General features: G+C 57.8%; 1 protein-coding gene across 1 annotated transcript in view; it reads left to right on the top strand.

The window, feature by feature from the left end:
* Positions 1 to 16,743, top strand: part of MYT1L (myelin transcription factor 1 like) — a 272,202-nt gene extending 255,459 nt beyond the window's left edge. The window contains exons 20-23 of the mRNA XM_039256014.1: positions 1,983 to 2,074; positions 8,983 to 9,086; positions 13,501 to 13,644; positions 13,941 to 16,743. Of these exons, the coding sequence (XP_039111945.1) occupies positions 1,983 to 2,074; positions 8,983 to 9,086; positions 13,501 to 13,644; positions 13,941 to 14,081 (481 nt within the window). The 3' untranslated portion in view covers positions 14,082 to 16,743. The remainder of the gene's footprint in view (positions 1 to 1,982; positions 2,075 to 8,982; positions 9,087 to 13,500; positions 13,645 to 13,940) is intronic.
* The last annotated feature ends 376 nt before the right edge of the window (positions 16,744 to 17,119 follow it).

The raw sequence follows: 17,119 nt of genomic DNA on the forward strand, positions 1-17,119 counted from the left end.
GGGGACGGCGGGGGACACGGGGATGGCAGAGGGGACGGGAGTGGACACGGGGACGGTGGGGGACACGGGGACGGCAGAGGGGATGGCGGGGGACACGGGGATGGCAGAGGGGACGGCGGGGGACATGGGGACGGCAGAGGGGACGGAGATGGCAGAGGGGACGGGAGTGGACACGGGGACGGTGGGGGACATGGGGATGGCAGAGGGGACGGCGGGGGACACGGGGACGGCGGGGGACACGGGGGAACTGCAGACCGGCCGGGCCTGCTCTCTAACAGCCCGGCAGACGTGGACACAGGCACAGACGAGTTGCACTTGCCGACATCGGACACAGAGCCCTGAGAAGACGGGGGAGGACATGGAGGTGGCCCCTGGGACACTGCTCTCGAGGAGCCGGTGACCCTTCTCCGGGGAGCGCGGTGGTCCGTCCATGGTGGGCTGAGCATGCAGGACCGAAGCCGAGGTCCTGGCCCCATGAAGGGACTGTCCCGGATCACTGTGGTGACGGAACCCGCATGAGGCTGGTCCCCAGGCAGCAGCATGGAGTCCCCTGGATGACTAAACCCTGGGGGCCCCTCAGTGCCTTCCTGCCCCCCACCCGCCATGCCATCTGGGGCCCAGAGGCATTTTCCCTGGGGGCTCACGCCCTATGAACCTGGAAACGCAGCCAGAAAGCACAGTTCACGGAGGGAAGGTCCCGTGATTTCTCACAGTTACTCCGCGCGGCACCGAGTACAAACGTCTCAGACAGCGGACCAGAGACCACTTGGACATCAGCATGAGCTGCACAGGATGGTGAAAATATGTGATATACAAGGATATGTCTTCTCCCAAATAATGCGGATGCCCCATCAGAAAACGTGTGAGAAACTCCGTGTGAAGAGTTAGAAAGCCTCGCACGTTAATTCAGACATTACAGAGGTTGTGCTAATAAGCACGCAGTCCACGCTTCACTGGGTGTTGGGGGGACACGGAGGTAGATAAACCCCTCACCACGTCACTAGGCTGTGACCAGGGTCCGTCTGGCACTGAATTGTGGATGAAACACAACCTTATACATACCCGGTGTAATATATACGAACACTGGACACACGGTTGTGTACGCGTGTACAGTGTTCATTTCATCCGCACACAAAGTGCCAGGGGCCCCCGGGGTCGGGCCTTTCGGATGGTGGCAGGTAAGGCTGAGCCCCCGGGGGGCAGAGCTGGGGAGGCCCGGGGCTCGGGGCCACAGAAGGTGCTCAGGATGGAAGTGTCCCATTTGGTACACAGTGAGGAGGAGGAGGAGGAGGGGGCCACCTGGGAGTCACCAGACAGACGCAGGGACCTGCTTCTCGGTTCTGCACAAGCGCCCGGCGGGGACGGAGTGTCAGCGTCAGGCGCGAATGGGAAGTTGCGCACATTCGATGTCAGTGGCAAACCGGCTTTAAACATTCCAGTGAGGTGATGATGTCGGGGCTCCATTTTCACAACTGTGACCCCCTCCCCCCAGTAATCTACTGGGGGCGGACGGGCTGGGAGGAGGCGGATGGGCTGAGAGACAGACGGTGGACCTGGGGTGACTTGTTGCTGGGGCTCCCTACTTTTGTATGTTTAAAATCAGATCTTAATTCAGGCCTCATATAAGTTCGACATTTCCCATAATAAGGGAGTTTTCCGAAGACAGACCGTCACTCCACAGAAACCCATGCAGTCCCTGAAGGCATGCGGCGAAGGGACCACGGGCTGCCCCCACCCGGCCCGAGGCCCCACCCAGAACCATCCCTGAATCCACAGGCCAACACGGCCCCCTCGTGCTCGGAGACCGGGCCACACGCATCCACCGCTCTGGCTTGTTTCCCGTTTGCAAAACGCCGTGGCTGGCCACCAGTCTGACGAAATGACTTGGTGACACGCCTCGCTCACGGCTCACGTTTTCTCTGCAGGGCTTCCGGCGTCTTTGGAGAGACCCATGACTAATGCCACCTGTGTCTTGTCCCCAGCTTGTCGGGATGCCCGCGAGCCACGTCAGCCATGAAGAAGGCGAAGCTGTCGGGAGAGCAGATGCTGACCATCCGACAGCGGGCCAGCAACGGTAACCCCTCCCATGGGCTGCCCGGGGGCAGGCGCCACGGCCCGGCTCCGCGTGCTCGGGCGTGACCACAGCCCCAGACAGTCACAGCGCCTCTGCCCGAGTGGGATAGTTCTGGCCGCATCTAAGAAGCCAGTTGATTCGGCTGGGGTGGGGGGAGCAGAGCCAAACCCGCCCCTTGCGGGCTCACTAACGGTCCCAGCAGTTTGCCCCGCTGTGCCTCTGCCTCAAGACCCCTGGAGGGGCCAGGTCAGGGGCAGCCACCCTCCTGCCCCTTCTACGCTGAGCCTCCCAGCCGGCCCGCCATCCGCCTGCAAGGACCTTGGGGCGCCGCAGCCGGGAGTGCAGGGGCCCCGCGGGAGGGAGGGCCGTGGAACCAGCCCAGCCTCCCCATGATTCAGCGTCATCCTTCATTCACGCCGTTGGTGCAGAACCGCAAAGGCGCGGTGCTGGCGTGGCGCTGGGGTGTGGCGGAGCGGGACAGGTGTGGGTCTGCAGGCTCAGGGTCAAGGCCATGCTCATCCTGTACAGAGGGTCCTCTTCATAGTCTCCTTAGGGGGGCATTTTCAAAATTGTTGAGCCTTTCGTTGGTTTGTTGGGAAGGTGCGGTGCAGGCGAGCGCTCCGTGCACGAGGGTTGTGACGCGTGTGTGTGAGGTGAGCGCCGTCCACGCCGGGTCGTGTGCCGTTGGCCGTGAGGTCAGGGCCAGTGAACCAACAATGTGCATCAAGGTGTCTTGAAGCAGAAACGTGCATGAAACGAGCTTCCGCCTGACGTGTTGCTGCAACGGGGCCGCGCTCGCAGCCTCCGACCCTGTACCTGCCCTGGACGGCTGACGCGGTGTTGGGGGGACTGGGAACAGCACGGCTGGGGGGGTGACAGCTCCTGGGATTTGCAGCCACTCAGCAAACTGTCACCATGGAGAGCAGGAGCCGGGCCCCTCCTCGGAGGACTCTGTGGCAAGGGGCGGGGCAGTGACCCCTGAAGCTGGCACCGCCTTCGTTTTGGGCTCCTCTGAGCAGCAGCGAGCAGTGCGGGATGGGGGTCACCCTGAGCCAAGTCCCTGCGCCCATCTCTGGAGCTGCAGTCCCGGGCACCGGCCGCCTCTGTCAGGGCTCTACCTGAGGCTGCCGCCCCCCACCCACGCCAGGGGCCCAAGGGTCCTGACACCAGCTCCAGGGCAGACGCGGGCCGCCTGCACTGAACGCACAGCCGTCACCGACGCCGATGGGAAGAAGGCTCTGGCTCTGGCCTCCCCTTCTGCAGGACACACGCTCGGGGCCACAGGCACGGAGCTCAAGTGTGTGGAACACTGACCCCCAGAGCCTCAGGGACCACAAGGCCACCGGCGGGCCCGAGGCCGCGTGGGGAGGTCACGGGAGGTGCCAGGCCGCTGCTGTCACACCTCTTACCCGCGATAGCAGTGCCGACCGCCAGGAAGAAACCGCCACTGCCACCCTCGCCGAAATACTCAGCGTGACCTGTCCCCAGACACCCTGGTGGTCAAGCAACCACCTCCTGCCCATGGGTCCCCCTGCAACGGTCCACACCCATCGGCGAAGGAGGCAGCAGCGAGCAGGTGGTCAGTGCAGAGAAGGAAAGGAAAGAAAACAGACCCGAGAAGGGGCTGTGCTCAGCGTTGGGAGCAGGCGTCTCCGGGCGTCGGGAGGCCCTCTCGTGCCGAGGGACAGGAGGTTGAGAATCCCGTGTGCGAGCGCCAGGCCAGGAAGAGCCAGCGCGGTCGCAGAGGCGGGAGCGAGCGGTCAGTGCGCCTCCCGGAAGTGCCAAGGCCAGCCTCAGGCTGCAGGACAGGTGATCGCACAAGGTCACCCACTTCCTCGCACTGAGGACCCAAGTGCTGGGCCATGGGTGGGGCCTCCGTGCGGGTCACCACATGGCACGGTGCTGGGACACATTCTGCCATGCTTACCCCCAGATGAGGAGGCTCAGGTCCTGAGCCATGAGGGGCAGGCGCTGGACCGACCCGGGTCCTCCTGAGCCTGAGTTTCTCGTCTTTCTGGACATTATTCATGCCGGGACCAGAGTGACTTCCCCCAACACTCCTCTCGGTGCAGAGGCTGTGGGTGGGGCGCGGAGGGTCAGGCGTCACCCTGAGTGGCTGACTCAAGGGCAAGCACGGGGGAACCGCGCTGCCGCTCCCCGGGGATGGGGGAGAACTCTCCGCTCTACAGTGACGGCGCCCAGCCCTCCGAGTGCAGAGACCTGGTCGTGGCATCGCCGGCTGGTACACGCAGGGCACCGTCTCTCTGTCTCTCTTCCTGAATATCTTGAGTACGACCTCACCTGCCATTGCTCTTACACCTCCGTGGGTGAGGAGTCCAGAAGCTTCCCTCCCTCCCACACCTGGCTCTTCTGTGAGCACTAAGGCCTCAAGCAGGCCACCGAGATTCCAGCATCTTCCATCAAGTGTTCACCTGCATAGAAAGGAGCTGTTCTAAGTGTGCTTGAAGCTCCCTTCCGGCTCTGAAAGCCCCGACCCTCCCTCCCTCTCCTCCTCCCTTCTTTCCTTCTCCTCTTCCTCCTCTTCCTCCTCTTCCTCCTCTTCCTCCCCCTCACCCCTTCTCCTTTTCCTTCTTTTTTTTTTCAAACTTAAAGGGTTTGCTCGTCCCTGTCCCCACAAGGTCGCCGTGATTTGTCTCCCAGAATGGCTCTCAAAGCAGCGGGAGGTGTGGCATCTGCCCAGACCCCTCTGCAGAGCCCCTCCCCCGCAGCCCCACTGTCCCTGCCTTTGTTTTGCTCTCTTGTCGCTGTTGTTGGGTCTTTGTGGGTGTCCTGCCAAAGACAGAAGGAAATGAGGCAGCCCTCCTCCGTCCTCCCTGGTTGTCACAGGAGCCAGGCGGCGGCGGGAAGGGGCTCTGCCTCCCCGCTGCCCACGGCAGGCGCTGACATACGCTTCGCTCCAGCTCAGCCTCCCTGGAGACGAGGACCCGGCCGGGCTGTGGCTGCCCCAAGACAGGGACAATGAGCCACCTCCCCACCGCACCCCGGGTCACGCTCTCCCCTCCAGAAGCTGGCACTGCCCCGTGCCCTGGGCCCTCAGGGATGCCGTAGGGGCAGACGCACACGAAGGGCTTTAGGAAATTTGTTTGCAGACACTGGAATTCTCTGGACTGTCTCCTGAGCCCAGAAGATCCCGTCCACCTTCTGCTGGGCTCTGGGGGCGTTTCCCAGGAGCCCAGGGGGCGGGGGTGGGGCGGCAGCCAAGCGCACAGGACAGGCACAGCGGGCGCTCTGTCGTGTTTCACGGACGCAAAAGCACTAACGGTCATCCGTCCGTCCATGCATCCTGCGCTCCTAGAAGAAAACTCAGAGATGGGAAGGTCAGCACGGCGCCCTCTGCTATATTTTTACTGGACTTAACATGATATGACTTCTGTCAGAAAGTGGATCTGACCTGCAGACCCCTCTGGCAGTGACCTGATCTGCAGCTTGGTTTGAGTAGCGGCCATCTCTCATAAGTCTTATGCACTAAACACTTTGGTCCAAGGCTTTCATGGGCATAAATTTAAAGCACTCCACAGCATACAATTTCAATATATATTGAAAATATATATATTTGGAAAGTATCTAAACTTACAGTAAAAAAATTTGGATGACCAATTAAAGACTTACAAAAAGGAATTTTTGTTTTTAATTCTTCAGTTCAACAGAAATTGAAGTCCACTGCGCTAGACCGCATACCGTATTTGTGCTTTCTTTTCCTTTTAATTACTCGTCAGCTCGCAGCACTGAGTCAGCAGGAAAAACCAGTCTCTGTCGCTTTTCAGGCCGCGGACAGCTGAGCGTGGAGACCAGGACGCTCTGGCTGGTGGCCGTTGGCTTCTCAAGGGACACCTAGTATTGAGCCACTTTCTTTAGCTCCCACTTTTCAAGTCTCACTGAGTCGGGTATTTTATGGATTAATTTACCTCTTAACAACCACTGTGTCACAGAGGGACCATTTTTGCCATAGAGGAATTTAAAGTTTAGGACTAAAAAAACTACTCCTCACAAAACTCTTATGAGGGAAGATTTGGATTTAGATGTCGGTCTGTCATGTTTCAAAACTCAGGCTCTACAGCCCCGACTCGTCGACCCCTCAGCAGGGCGGTTCGCAGATGCACCCGCGTCCGGGAAATGTCCCAGGTCGCCGGTCTCTGCAGCTGCCTGGGTGTGGGTAAATAGAAAGTACTAATTGTTGGATGCTCTTTCATTAAGAACTCCAAGCAGTAAAATACCCCCCACCCGGGTTTCACCCGTATTCCAGAGACCCCACATTCTCTCCTTAGAGCTTTATCAAAACTGTTCTAAGCTTTCATTTGCTAGAATCCAGCCCCAAGACAAAGATGTTGACATGTCAGGGTGTTTTATGAGCCTCAGTTTATACTGGGTACCATTGACGGGGCACCTCCCACAAGCCGGTTCAGACGATTTCACTGCAGTTTTCCTCACAGTTCTCTGGGCGCTGTGCTAGTGCGGCGATCTTCAGCCCGCCCGACCTGAGGTGAGGTGTTTTGGTCACAGCTGCACTCTGACAGCGGAAATGTCCTATCTTGATGTTGGGAACAGGCAGGTGCATGGAGCATTCTTTTCTTATCAAGAATTATCCAGAATCAGATGTCGTGATCAAACAGCCCTGCGGGTCCCCAGAGGACGGGTCCCTAAGAAGAGCTACGCCAGCCCTTCCCACGCAGGCTCCACCGCAAAACAGTCGGGTCTCCTCTCTGACGCCGTTAGCCGCCATATATAAATAAGGAACTAGACTTTTTATTTAATGTCTAAGAGAAAGCAGTTCTTTGGCTTCCTGGTCGCTCTTCCTTTGCACGCTGCACTCACACAGGACAGAGAGGCTGGGAACCATTACCAGACCGGCTTGGGGAGGACCACCTCCTTCCCTGCAAGCACCAGAGAGAAGCCCTTTCCAATGAATGATGGTGTCTTTCAGAAGTCACCTGAATCTGGACAAGCCAGACCTCAGGGGTCCGGAGAAAACAGGAAGGTTCCCGGTGCCTCTTAGAAACAGAGATCACACCTCACCCTGGTGCAGTTTTTGTGATCAACAGAAACTATGACATACGGCTGGAAAAAGTGAAACGTTAAGTTTGTTCAGACCTGAAAAACTGAAGAAATATGACACGAAGCACTTGCTCTTAAGAGAAATTCACGTGGTAAATCCACCCGGCTCCGGCACAGGCGTGGAGGGGCCACCAGCACGCACGTCCCGACTGCCGTCCGTGCGAGAGACGTTCTCTGCGCGCCTGGGCTGCCGGCGTGGCCAGTCTTTGTTGAAGGGTAGACTCGTCATAACCCAGCCGCTTCAGGATTCTCCAGGATTCTTACGCACTGGTGTTCTTCGGTCGCTCGAGGCGCATCTGAACTTGTACGGAAACAAGTCATCGGCCGCCTCCGGGACGGAGCCCTCCTGTGTGCCCAGGATCCCATGCAGTGACTCAGTCGGCCTAGTTCCTAACTGAGAAAGTTGCCAAGGAAGTCTGATCACAGATAAAAAAGGGAGAAACCTAACAGATTCCCGATTTGCTGGAAGGATTTCCTCCTAGATCCGTGAACGGCATGGGAGGGCGACGGGGCTTTGCGGGAGATGTTCTGGACCCTGTACGATGTGCCAGAGACACCTGCTGAGGCCTGTGTGGCAGGGCCGTGGTCAGCAGGCCACAGCTGGTCCCTCTCGGGGGTGGGCCCTCTGCGGGTTTAAGATCGCTTGTTTACAGTTTAGCCCCCAGGGCGGGTGGAGAGGAGACTGGAAAGGAAGGGTAGTGAGCCCACAAATCAAGCTGAGCGCGCACTCCCCTGCTGCACGGAGGGAAGGCGGTGTCTCCCAAGACGTGTGCGTGTGGTTCGCGTCGGGAAGGCTGCCTACTCCTCCCAACGTCCGCTTTCTTTTCCATTTCACTGAAAACAACCGAGACGCAACACCGTGGATCCCACACTCGGACATGTCGGTGGGGAGGCCCTGACTCAGCCGGCCTCCCCAGGGGCAGGTGTCCCCAGCCTTCCCTCCCAGGGGGGCTGTGCCCTTCTGCCTGCAGACCCCGAGAAGGGCGTCCGTCTTGGCCCCCAAGGCCCGGGCTGCGCGCTGGTCTGAGTGTTAGGTCCGCCTCCGCTGCTGTGCCGTGTGACCGAGGGGTGGCAGTCCCGAGTCCTGGGCTGTCAGGGTGAGGGTCTTTGCAGGATTCCTGCTCTTCTTGCCCTGATTACATTCAGCCTCGAGAGACCCAAAGGCCAGAACAAAAAAGGGTCTGGATCTTTCTGCCCTGGCACCTTCCACTGCCAGCAGGCGTCCAACTGAGCTGGTGCTGGAAACTCGGCCCAGGCGCCTCCAAAGGCCGAAGCTGGCGGTCAGTCCCAGGGCACTTGGGGGGGGGGGTGCCGCCCCTACACCCGTCCCCCGACTGCCGCAGCGGCCCCATCGGCGGACACGTGTTTCCTAGCATTTTCTGGTTTGTGACAGTTACATGACCCGTGTGCAGAGGGCCCTTTGGGGACGACCCCTGCAGCCCCCCTTGGCCCCCGCAAGTCTTCTGGGAGGCGGCCTGGGGCCCCCACGTCAGCAGCTCTGTGGGGGCCTGGCCGGGGCGGGGACGCTGTGGGTCTCGTTTGCAGAGGTGTCTGTGGTGCGACAAGGGAGACGCTGAAAATGGGCTGAAGCGGGCAAAGCCGGCTCCAGCGGAGGCCACGGGCGGTTGTCCCCGAGGTGTCCCCCACCGTGGGGCGGGGTCTGCGCGCCTTGGTTGTAGGGATGGAATAACACACAAACTGGGACTATTCTTTAAATCCAAGAGAATATTTTTCCAGAAAATCCAGTTCCAAATATAAAAAGAACAAAGAAAACTCAAAACGGTAGCTCTGCCTGCACGCCCGATGCTTGAACGCGGCGCTGTCTGTCCTTATAGGCATAGAAAACGATGAAGAGATCAAACAGTTAGATGAAGAAATCAAGGAGCTCAATGAATCCAACTCCCAGATGGAAGCCGATATGATTAAACTCAGGACTCAGGTAACAGTTTTTGAAGCCCTCAATTTTAGCCACCGTGTGCTCTCGGGCCGGGGACCCACCAGCACTCCGGCCCAGGGACAGGCCAGCACTCAGCCTCGGGGACCTGGGGTGCGCCAGTGCTCAGGCCAGGGACACCTGCTCCCCTTCCCCTTCTCTGCCTGCTCCCCCTGATTTCATCCCGTGTCCCGATTATCTGCTGACACGGCTGTTTTGGTGGCTGAACCCCGGGTGCCCAGTGGCCGCCTGCCTCCGGCCCCAGCACGCGCGTTCGTGGGTGCCCCTTGCCAGCACTCCTCCCCAGAGGGTCTCCTGTTCCTGCACATGAGCTGCTTTCCTCCCGAGACACAGCAAGCCCTAATGCCCTGTGGTCACCGCCCGACCTAGGGAGACACCAAAATTCCCCGGAGAAGGGCAGCCTGGCCCAAGTCTTGCGAAAGGCCGCCTGTTCATGGGGTCCCAGGCCCAGGTGCACAGTGTCAGGAGGGAGGGAAGGAGCAGCAATTACTGAGCACCTACTGAATACCGGATTGCAGGGGTGCACTGAGTAGGACCGGAGTCCCATGGTCCACTCACGGGCCCTCCAGGTAAGTATCATCATTCTCATGTTACACACGCAGGGACTTGGCTAAGTCGAGGCCGATGGCTGATCTGCGGCCACTCAGAGCCCCGTCCCTGGGTCCATGTGGCACCCACATGGCACCCCAGGTGCCCTGCCACCTCTCTGAGAGCGCACTGGTACCAGTGCCACATGGGTGCTGCCGTCAGAACTGCGGTGAGGCACGTCCACCCGGGGGAAGCCAGGCTGCAGCCCCCTCCCTGCGGATCCCAAGCCGCCCAAGTGTGGCTGGTGTAGGCCCGGCCTGGGGACCCCAGCTGGCGGCCCCAGCTCTGCTGTGCGGCGGGCTGGCTCTGTCCGCATGGCACCGAGCCTCCAGGGAGGCTGTGTCCCCACCAGAACGCCCAGAGGGACCCCGTGGGTGCCCCTGAGTGGAGCACGAAGGGTGGGCGTCCTCTACCAAGCACGACCGTTCTGTCCAGCTGTTTCCACACCACCTGCTCGCCCACGGCAGCCTCGCCCGGGCTGCGCTCCGGTCGCCGGGTGGGAGATGGCCTCAGCAGCGACCCGCATGCGTGGCCGTGCACGGCCCCAGGCCAGAGGTCTGCAGGAGGGGACGGCCCCGGGGGGACTCTGTGGCCACAGCAGCACCGTGAGCCCGCACACCAACAGTGACTCATGTTACTGGGCCCAGTGAGAGCGCCTGCCCCAGCTAGTGTTCTGCCCCGGGCGTGCAAGCCTCCGCACCCATCGGCCCTGCTCACACTGGCATCCACACCCATTGGCCTTGCTTATACTTGTATCCACACCCATCGGCCCTGCTCACACTCGTATCCACACCCATTGGCCTTGCTTACACTTGTATCCGCACCCATCAGCCCTGCTCACACTTGCAATCCCGGGGACTCAGCATCCCCTGCCCATCCAGGGCCGTGACCTCAGCCCACTGGGCCACATTCTGACAAAACACACTCGTATCCCCGGGAAGGCCTCCTACCGTCCCACCTCCGTGCCTCGCTCTGCGGTGGAAACACTGCTTTCCCCTGCCTCTGCCCGCCAGACGGCGCCGTCACACGCTGGGAATGGGGCCTGGCAGCGGGAGCCAGAGCAGGGATGAGGGCCTGGCGCCGGGCCCCCGGACCCCAGCTCCCCGGGGGCACCCACGTTAGGAGCAGAGACAGGCCCTGTGCACACGGTTGTCTCACCCTCCCTCGTCATTTTCTGCCCATGTGGATTGCCACGTGCTTTCCCACCTCCCGTGTGAACTCGCACTCCTGGAGGCTTCTGTTTGCCTTCAAAAATGAATTTAAGGGATGATGTGTGTCCCACTGACCTGGCTGCCGCCCCTCTGGTGGCTCCTCTTCTCTGGAAGGCACGCCCATGATGGGGCCACGCTGAGCCAGAGTCCCTGAGGGTGCGCGGCAGGTCAGGTGAATGACTCGGGCAGTCGGCCACGCAGACCGCACACGGCGGGCCACGCAGGCAGCAGCCTGAACCTGGTGTCCCTCGTAGGAAAGCATGCGTGCTCTTTCCTGGCAGCCTCCCGCCCCAGCCAGTGCTCGGGGACAGATAGGCCATGGCCACAGGAGCCCTGCTACCCATCAGCCTCTGGGCGCCTTCAACTTCTAACCTTTGGCCAGGACACATTTAGCCTCCCAACCTTGTTTCAGAAAGTGCCAGAAGGTTGGTGGTCCTGCCGCTGGGTTTTCCACGTCCCCTGGCGCCCTCACTCCCTGTCAGTGACCAGAGGTGAGGGGACGCGGCCCAGCAGTCTGGGCGCAAGGACCACTGAGATGGCCGGCTCCCTGCTGCTCTCCCAGACCCGGCAAATCCCGGCCTGGGGCCCTGCCCGGGTGACTGGGAGGGACAGGACCGAGCCCCGCTGCTCCGGGCCCGGTGCTGACTCTTACTGTTCGTACACTGGGGCTGCGTAGGGGTCTTCAGTGTAGAGGGATGTCTGCTGCTTCCCATCACTTTATGAACGGCGGGTCTGACCCCAGCCTCTCCCGGGTCCCAGGCCCAGAACCTGGAAACCGAAAGTGGCACTCTCTCCATTTAAAATGGTCAGAACAGTATGAAGAATTACACGTTTGCAATATGCTCAAATCAGTGATTCTTAGTTATATTTATTTGGCTTATAAATCTTATTTTTCACTTACATCTCACCTAGATTTTGTATAACCACACGCAGCCCTTCCTGACGCCTCCCCATTCCGCCGTGGTGACTAGATGCTCCTCAAGCACTTAGAGAGGATGTGCTGTCCGATAGGGACACCCGTGTCCCTCTCCCCAAGGCAAGGACAGTGAGGGGACCCAGAGCACGAGGCGCATGGCCCGCAGAACCAGGCTGCGTGCGCTGCCCTCACCTCCAGCCCTGGGCCCCCCAACAGTGTGCAGACACCTTCTCCCACAGTTACCTTCTGCCTTCCTAATGCTGGGCTTTGCTGCAACCCTGGTTCCATACTTGGCTCCAGGATACTAGAGAGGACTCAGCGTCTGCCTCCTCCTCCCCCGGCCCCCAGAGCAGCGGAGAGCCCCACCCTCAGACAGCTGGGGCAGGAGGGCGGGGCCGGGGCAGGGGGGCGGGGTTAAGGAAGGAGGGCGGGGCCGGGGCAGGAGGGCGGGGCCCGGGGCGGGAGGGCGGGGGTTAAGGAAGGAGGGCGGGGCCCGGAGCGGGAGGGCGGGGGTTAAGGAAGGAGGGCGGGGCCGAGGCGGGAGGGCGGGGCCCGGGGCGCGAGGGCGGGGCCGGGGCGGGAGGGCAGAGCCTAGGGACGAGGGTTTGCCCAGCAGCCCGCCCTGCGGCGTCTCCAGGACGGTTGTGCGGCGGCTCACTCTGATTTGGCCCCTGAGCTGATGAGAGGTGCAGGAGCAACGGATGTATTCCTGGGGACCCTGCGCATGTCAGCAGGAGGCCCTCGTGGGCAGGTGTTTTCCGGGGTCCGCCCGCTACCCCGGCGGCAGCTGAAGCCCGCTTGGGCCCCCCTCTTGGCTGAGGAAGCACCTGCAGGCCAATGAGAGCAGGCAAGGGCTCCGTGAGGAGCGGGGGCAGAGTTTGAAGGGAGGGCCAGGTAACTCCGGGGCGAAGGCGGCTTTTCCGTGAGAACTGGGTTCGGGTCCCCGTTTTCCCGGGCCCTAACTGTGCCCTTGGTCGCCCGTGCGCCCTGCCTGCCTCGTCCTGGCTGTGTGCACCCCTGCAGCCCAGGCGGGGCGGGTCAGCTCCTGGCTGGGTCCGTGAGCGCTGGCTGTGGGCTGGAGCCGGGGCCCGTGGGGCACTAACGCCCTCGACCCCCTTCTTATTTAAGAGGAAGCCCAGGAGGCCCCGGGGGTGCAGGAAGGCGGTCATGCCTCCACAGGTACAGAGAACTCCTACCGCATACCACGGGGGGGCGGGGGGGCAGCCGTCGCCTGTGGAGGACAGGTGTCCAGTGGTACCTGTGGCCAGCCAGCCACCTGCCTCATGAGTAACTTTACAGTTTAGGACTTAACCTGGGACAGAGTTAGATTCAGGCTGGAAAGGACGAGCTGGCCCCAGGGGAGGGCGTGGAATACTTGCCAGAGAAGTCCTCGTGGGAGGGGCCGCGGTGACAGTCCTGCCCCCCGAGGACAGAGCTGCCCAGCCCATTAGCCCCTCCCGGGAAAGACAAGGTGTCGTAGCCCAGTTAGCAAATTTTCAAATGTAGTGCATCAAAAGCGTAAGAACTAGACCCTTAAAGTGACCGATGCTCACCGTCGAAGCGTTTCTGGGGGGAGCAGAAAGGTGCTCTCTGGGTGGGTGGGTTCCGGGGTCCCCCGCTGCCAGGGCACGCGCACCCTGCGGCCCACCTCGTGTTACATGTCCCACAAATCCGTGCGTTCTAGATCACCACAATGGAGAGCAGCCTGAAGACCATTGAAGAGGAGAACAAAGTAATCGAGCAGCAAAACGAGTCTCTCCTGCACGAGCTGGCCAACCTGAGCCAGTCCCTGATCCACAGCCTGGCCAACATCCAGCTGCCGCACATGGTAAGTGAGTGAGGGCGGGAGTGCAGGCCGGCGCCGCCGCGGGCTCTTTCTGTGCCTAAGCTCGTGGCTCTCCACACTTTGGATGTCTGCGCTCACCGCCCCCAAACCATAGCGTTAGCGGCTAGGAGCAGAGGTGGGGCAGATCCCGTGCACCCCTAAGATTAGGTGCGCTCTGAGCAGGCCTTGTAAGTAGCGCAGACACAGCGGCACTATGCTATGATGCTATTTTATGCTGATGTGAATATCCTATTAAGAAAGTAAAAGTTGTGTATGAACTACTATTTAATATCTCGTAGGATCCAATCAATGAACAAAATTTTGATGCATACGTGACTACTTTGACGGACATGTATACAAATCAAGATCGTTATCAGAGCCCAGAAAATAAAGCCCTACTGGAAAATATAAAGCAAGCTGTGAGAGGAATTCAGGTCTGAGCAGCTGCTGTAGGTGACGGGATCTTGTTTAAAAGGAGGCCTCTTGTTTTTTGCTGCTGTGATTTACCAGAAAGTGTTCTATATTTATTTCTGTTTGAAACAGTGTTATGCTTACAAGACTTCATAATGATTTTATGTCTTGCTTTAAAGATAGTACCTGCAGAATAGTTTTTCAATACATTCACATTTTGTACGTTTTCATATAAGCTGACATAGTGTGATATGCCATGTAATGTTTATAGCTGCTAATGTATGCACATTTGGGGGTATATATATTTCTGAAGAGGTAAGCTGATCAAAATAAATAGAGTGTAAATTCTTTTTAATGCTTTAGTGATTAAATGTTTTAGTATTTTGAACTGAAATGGACAAAAAAAAAAAAACCCAGCTTTGAATGACCACGTGGTGGCCCCGCAGCCACTTTTTAGACATTATCATTTTGCCTCATGTTGGAGGATTTTATGGAATTTAAGAAATACATTTTGTGTGCATATTGTTTCATAGCAAGAATTGGTTGCAAAAAAAATGCTTTATTTTTGAACAATGCTTGGAAATATTATGTGATTTTTTTGTTTGTTTGTTTTAGGAGGATGGTGTATGGTGGGGGCAATAAATGAGGTTTTTTGCATTCCAAGGAAATGGCATATGGATTAACTGTAAGAAATGAGATAAGTAATTTATTGTAAGAGAACATCAAGCCATGGAAAACCTTGGCGGAAGATTCAAAGCAGCTTACGCAGCACTTTTAAATTAACTCCTGAGCATTCCATGGTGACTCTGGGAACTGCAGTTCAGACAGGGGCTTCTTAGAGGTGGACAGCGCGAAGATGTCCCTCTCCAGTGTCAGTAGACTTTGGAGCCTCCTTCCCTTACCTCCCCGAGAGCTGTGCCCCTCTGAAGCGTCTGTCGTGGCAATGGCGTCTGTCTCGCAGAACCTGTGTGCTCTGATTTAAGTTCAAAGATATTTTCAGAGTATTTATTTCCCCTTTTTCCACTTTTAGAAATTCTGTCGTTGTTGCTGTTATCACGACTTCACATTCGGGGAATAAGTCAAATGACACGTGAGCCCGCGAGCCACCGCAGGGCGCTTTCTGCTGGGCGGCAGAGCGCAGCTCAGCAGGACGCCTGACGCCCAGTGCTCGCCAACAGGCCTTTCTGTTCCACCTTCCCTTGGAGACCCGGCGACCACAGGGCATTTGCAGAGCCTTGCTCTTTGATTTGTCACAACCTATTCTAAGAATGAATGCAATCAGATTTTAAGAGTAATTACGTATACTTCAGCACTTTTTTGCTTTACACTAGATCATCCTAGACTTGCTTATACTTGGAGACTTGACTGTTTTCTTCCCGTGACTGCACTACATGATGCATAAGACCACTTTCGATTGCCGCGCCCTCCCCTTCTGAGTAGTCCCTAGGACGGCGTGTCGTGTCTTCTGGTGTTGACTTGAGTTACATGTAACAGCATCTCTTCCTTCCATGTCTTGATGTTATGCAGGAAGTACAGAAGTACTTTAAAATTTTGTTATGAAAAAAAAGATGGGTTTTGTAAAAATAAAAAAAATATTTTTAGCAGAACAGGACTTACAGGGTCATTGTCCCCACAACGTGCCAGTCGACTATTTGCACTTACCTTGTCCTATATATCCGTACGGAGGTGTGCAATTCCCGGGGTCAGCAGCCTGGCGAGGCCGGCCCTGGAAAGATGACAGGAGCCCTCACGGCTGACCCGACGATGTTGCTAAGGGAGATTACAGGGATCTCACAGCAAATACTGATACAATACTCAACCTCGGTATATATATATGTATAAATATATGTACACCCCCAGCGGCACTTTATACTGCGCACTGTACAAACGCTTACGGTTTTCCACGAGGACGATGCTAACGAGCTGGGAAAGGGGACGGCACCCCCGGGGTTCCGCGGCGCCCATCCCGGGGAGCGCCCTCTCTCCGCCCTGCGATTAGTTGTAGCTGCCGTGCTCAGAATTGCCTTCTCGAGAGCTGAAGCAAGGTGCTTCTCGTCACCCGATGCCATACACACGGTCGGGGCCCCGGGCTCCCGCGGGGCCCTGCTGTTCGTCTGGGCAAATGCATTTCCCTGCCGCGATGTGTCCACAGCTTCTTTGCCGATATAGTAATGCTTTTAGTAGAGTGATAGGTAGTATCAGTTCTGGGTTCTTCTCGTTATCACCTATGTACAATGGAAGGGGTTTTAAGCACAAATCTGCTGCTCATCTAACGTGGGTAATAATATCAAATCAAGAGTTATCTGTGACTATTCTATAGGGATCACAAAGTGTCACATATTAGAATGCTGACCTTTCATACGGAATTATTGTGAGTCATCAGAGTTTATTTATTATAACTTATTGTTCGTATTCATTTCTGAGTTAATTTAAGGAATCATTTATGAAGACAGAATTTTGTATGAATATTTACTGTGCTCTCTGTGGAACTGAAGTTTGATTTATTTTTGTACAACACGGCATGGGTGTGTTGACACTTTAATTTTGCTATAAATGTGTGGAATCACAAGTTGCAGTGATACTTCATTTTTAAATTGTGAACTTTGTACAAATTTTGTCATGCTGGATGTTAACACATCTTACTCTAAATAAAAAAGGTGTTGCCACATTTGTAGCACGATGGATCTCTAACCAGGGTCCGCGTCTTCACTCGAGTCTGGAAGCGGCGTCTGGGCCCGCGGGGAGCCTGTGCGCCCAGAGCCCGCGGCTCCAGTTATGGCGTCTGTCAAGGGCCCAGAGTGGACGGCGTCCCAAGCTGTCCGTTTAGTGGAGGACGCCCCCCACCCCGACCCCCGCCCCTTGCTGCTGGGCAAAGTCACTCTGCCACATTCACCTCCGCTCCTGTCCTCACTCTTGTGAGGTCATGTCACGCCTCCCGGAACAGGGACGGTGTCCCACACGAGCACAGCACGGTTACTGCACGCGGCACGACGTCCCCTCACACCCATGTCCAAGTCCCAGCCGAGCTGAACACTCTCCCTCATCCGACACCCTGGGGGATGCAGCC

This window comes from Hyaena hyaena, unplaced genomic scaffold (assembly GCF_003009895.1).
Source record: "Hyaena hyaena isolate Hyena2069 unplaced genomic scaffold, ASM300989v1 scaffold_552, whole genome shotgun sequence".
NCBI lineage: Eukaryota > Metazoa > Chordata > Mammalia > Carnivora > Hyaenidae > Hyaena > Hyaena hyaena.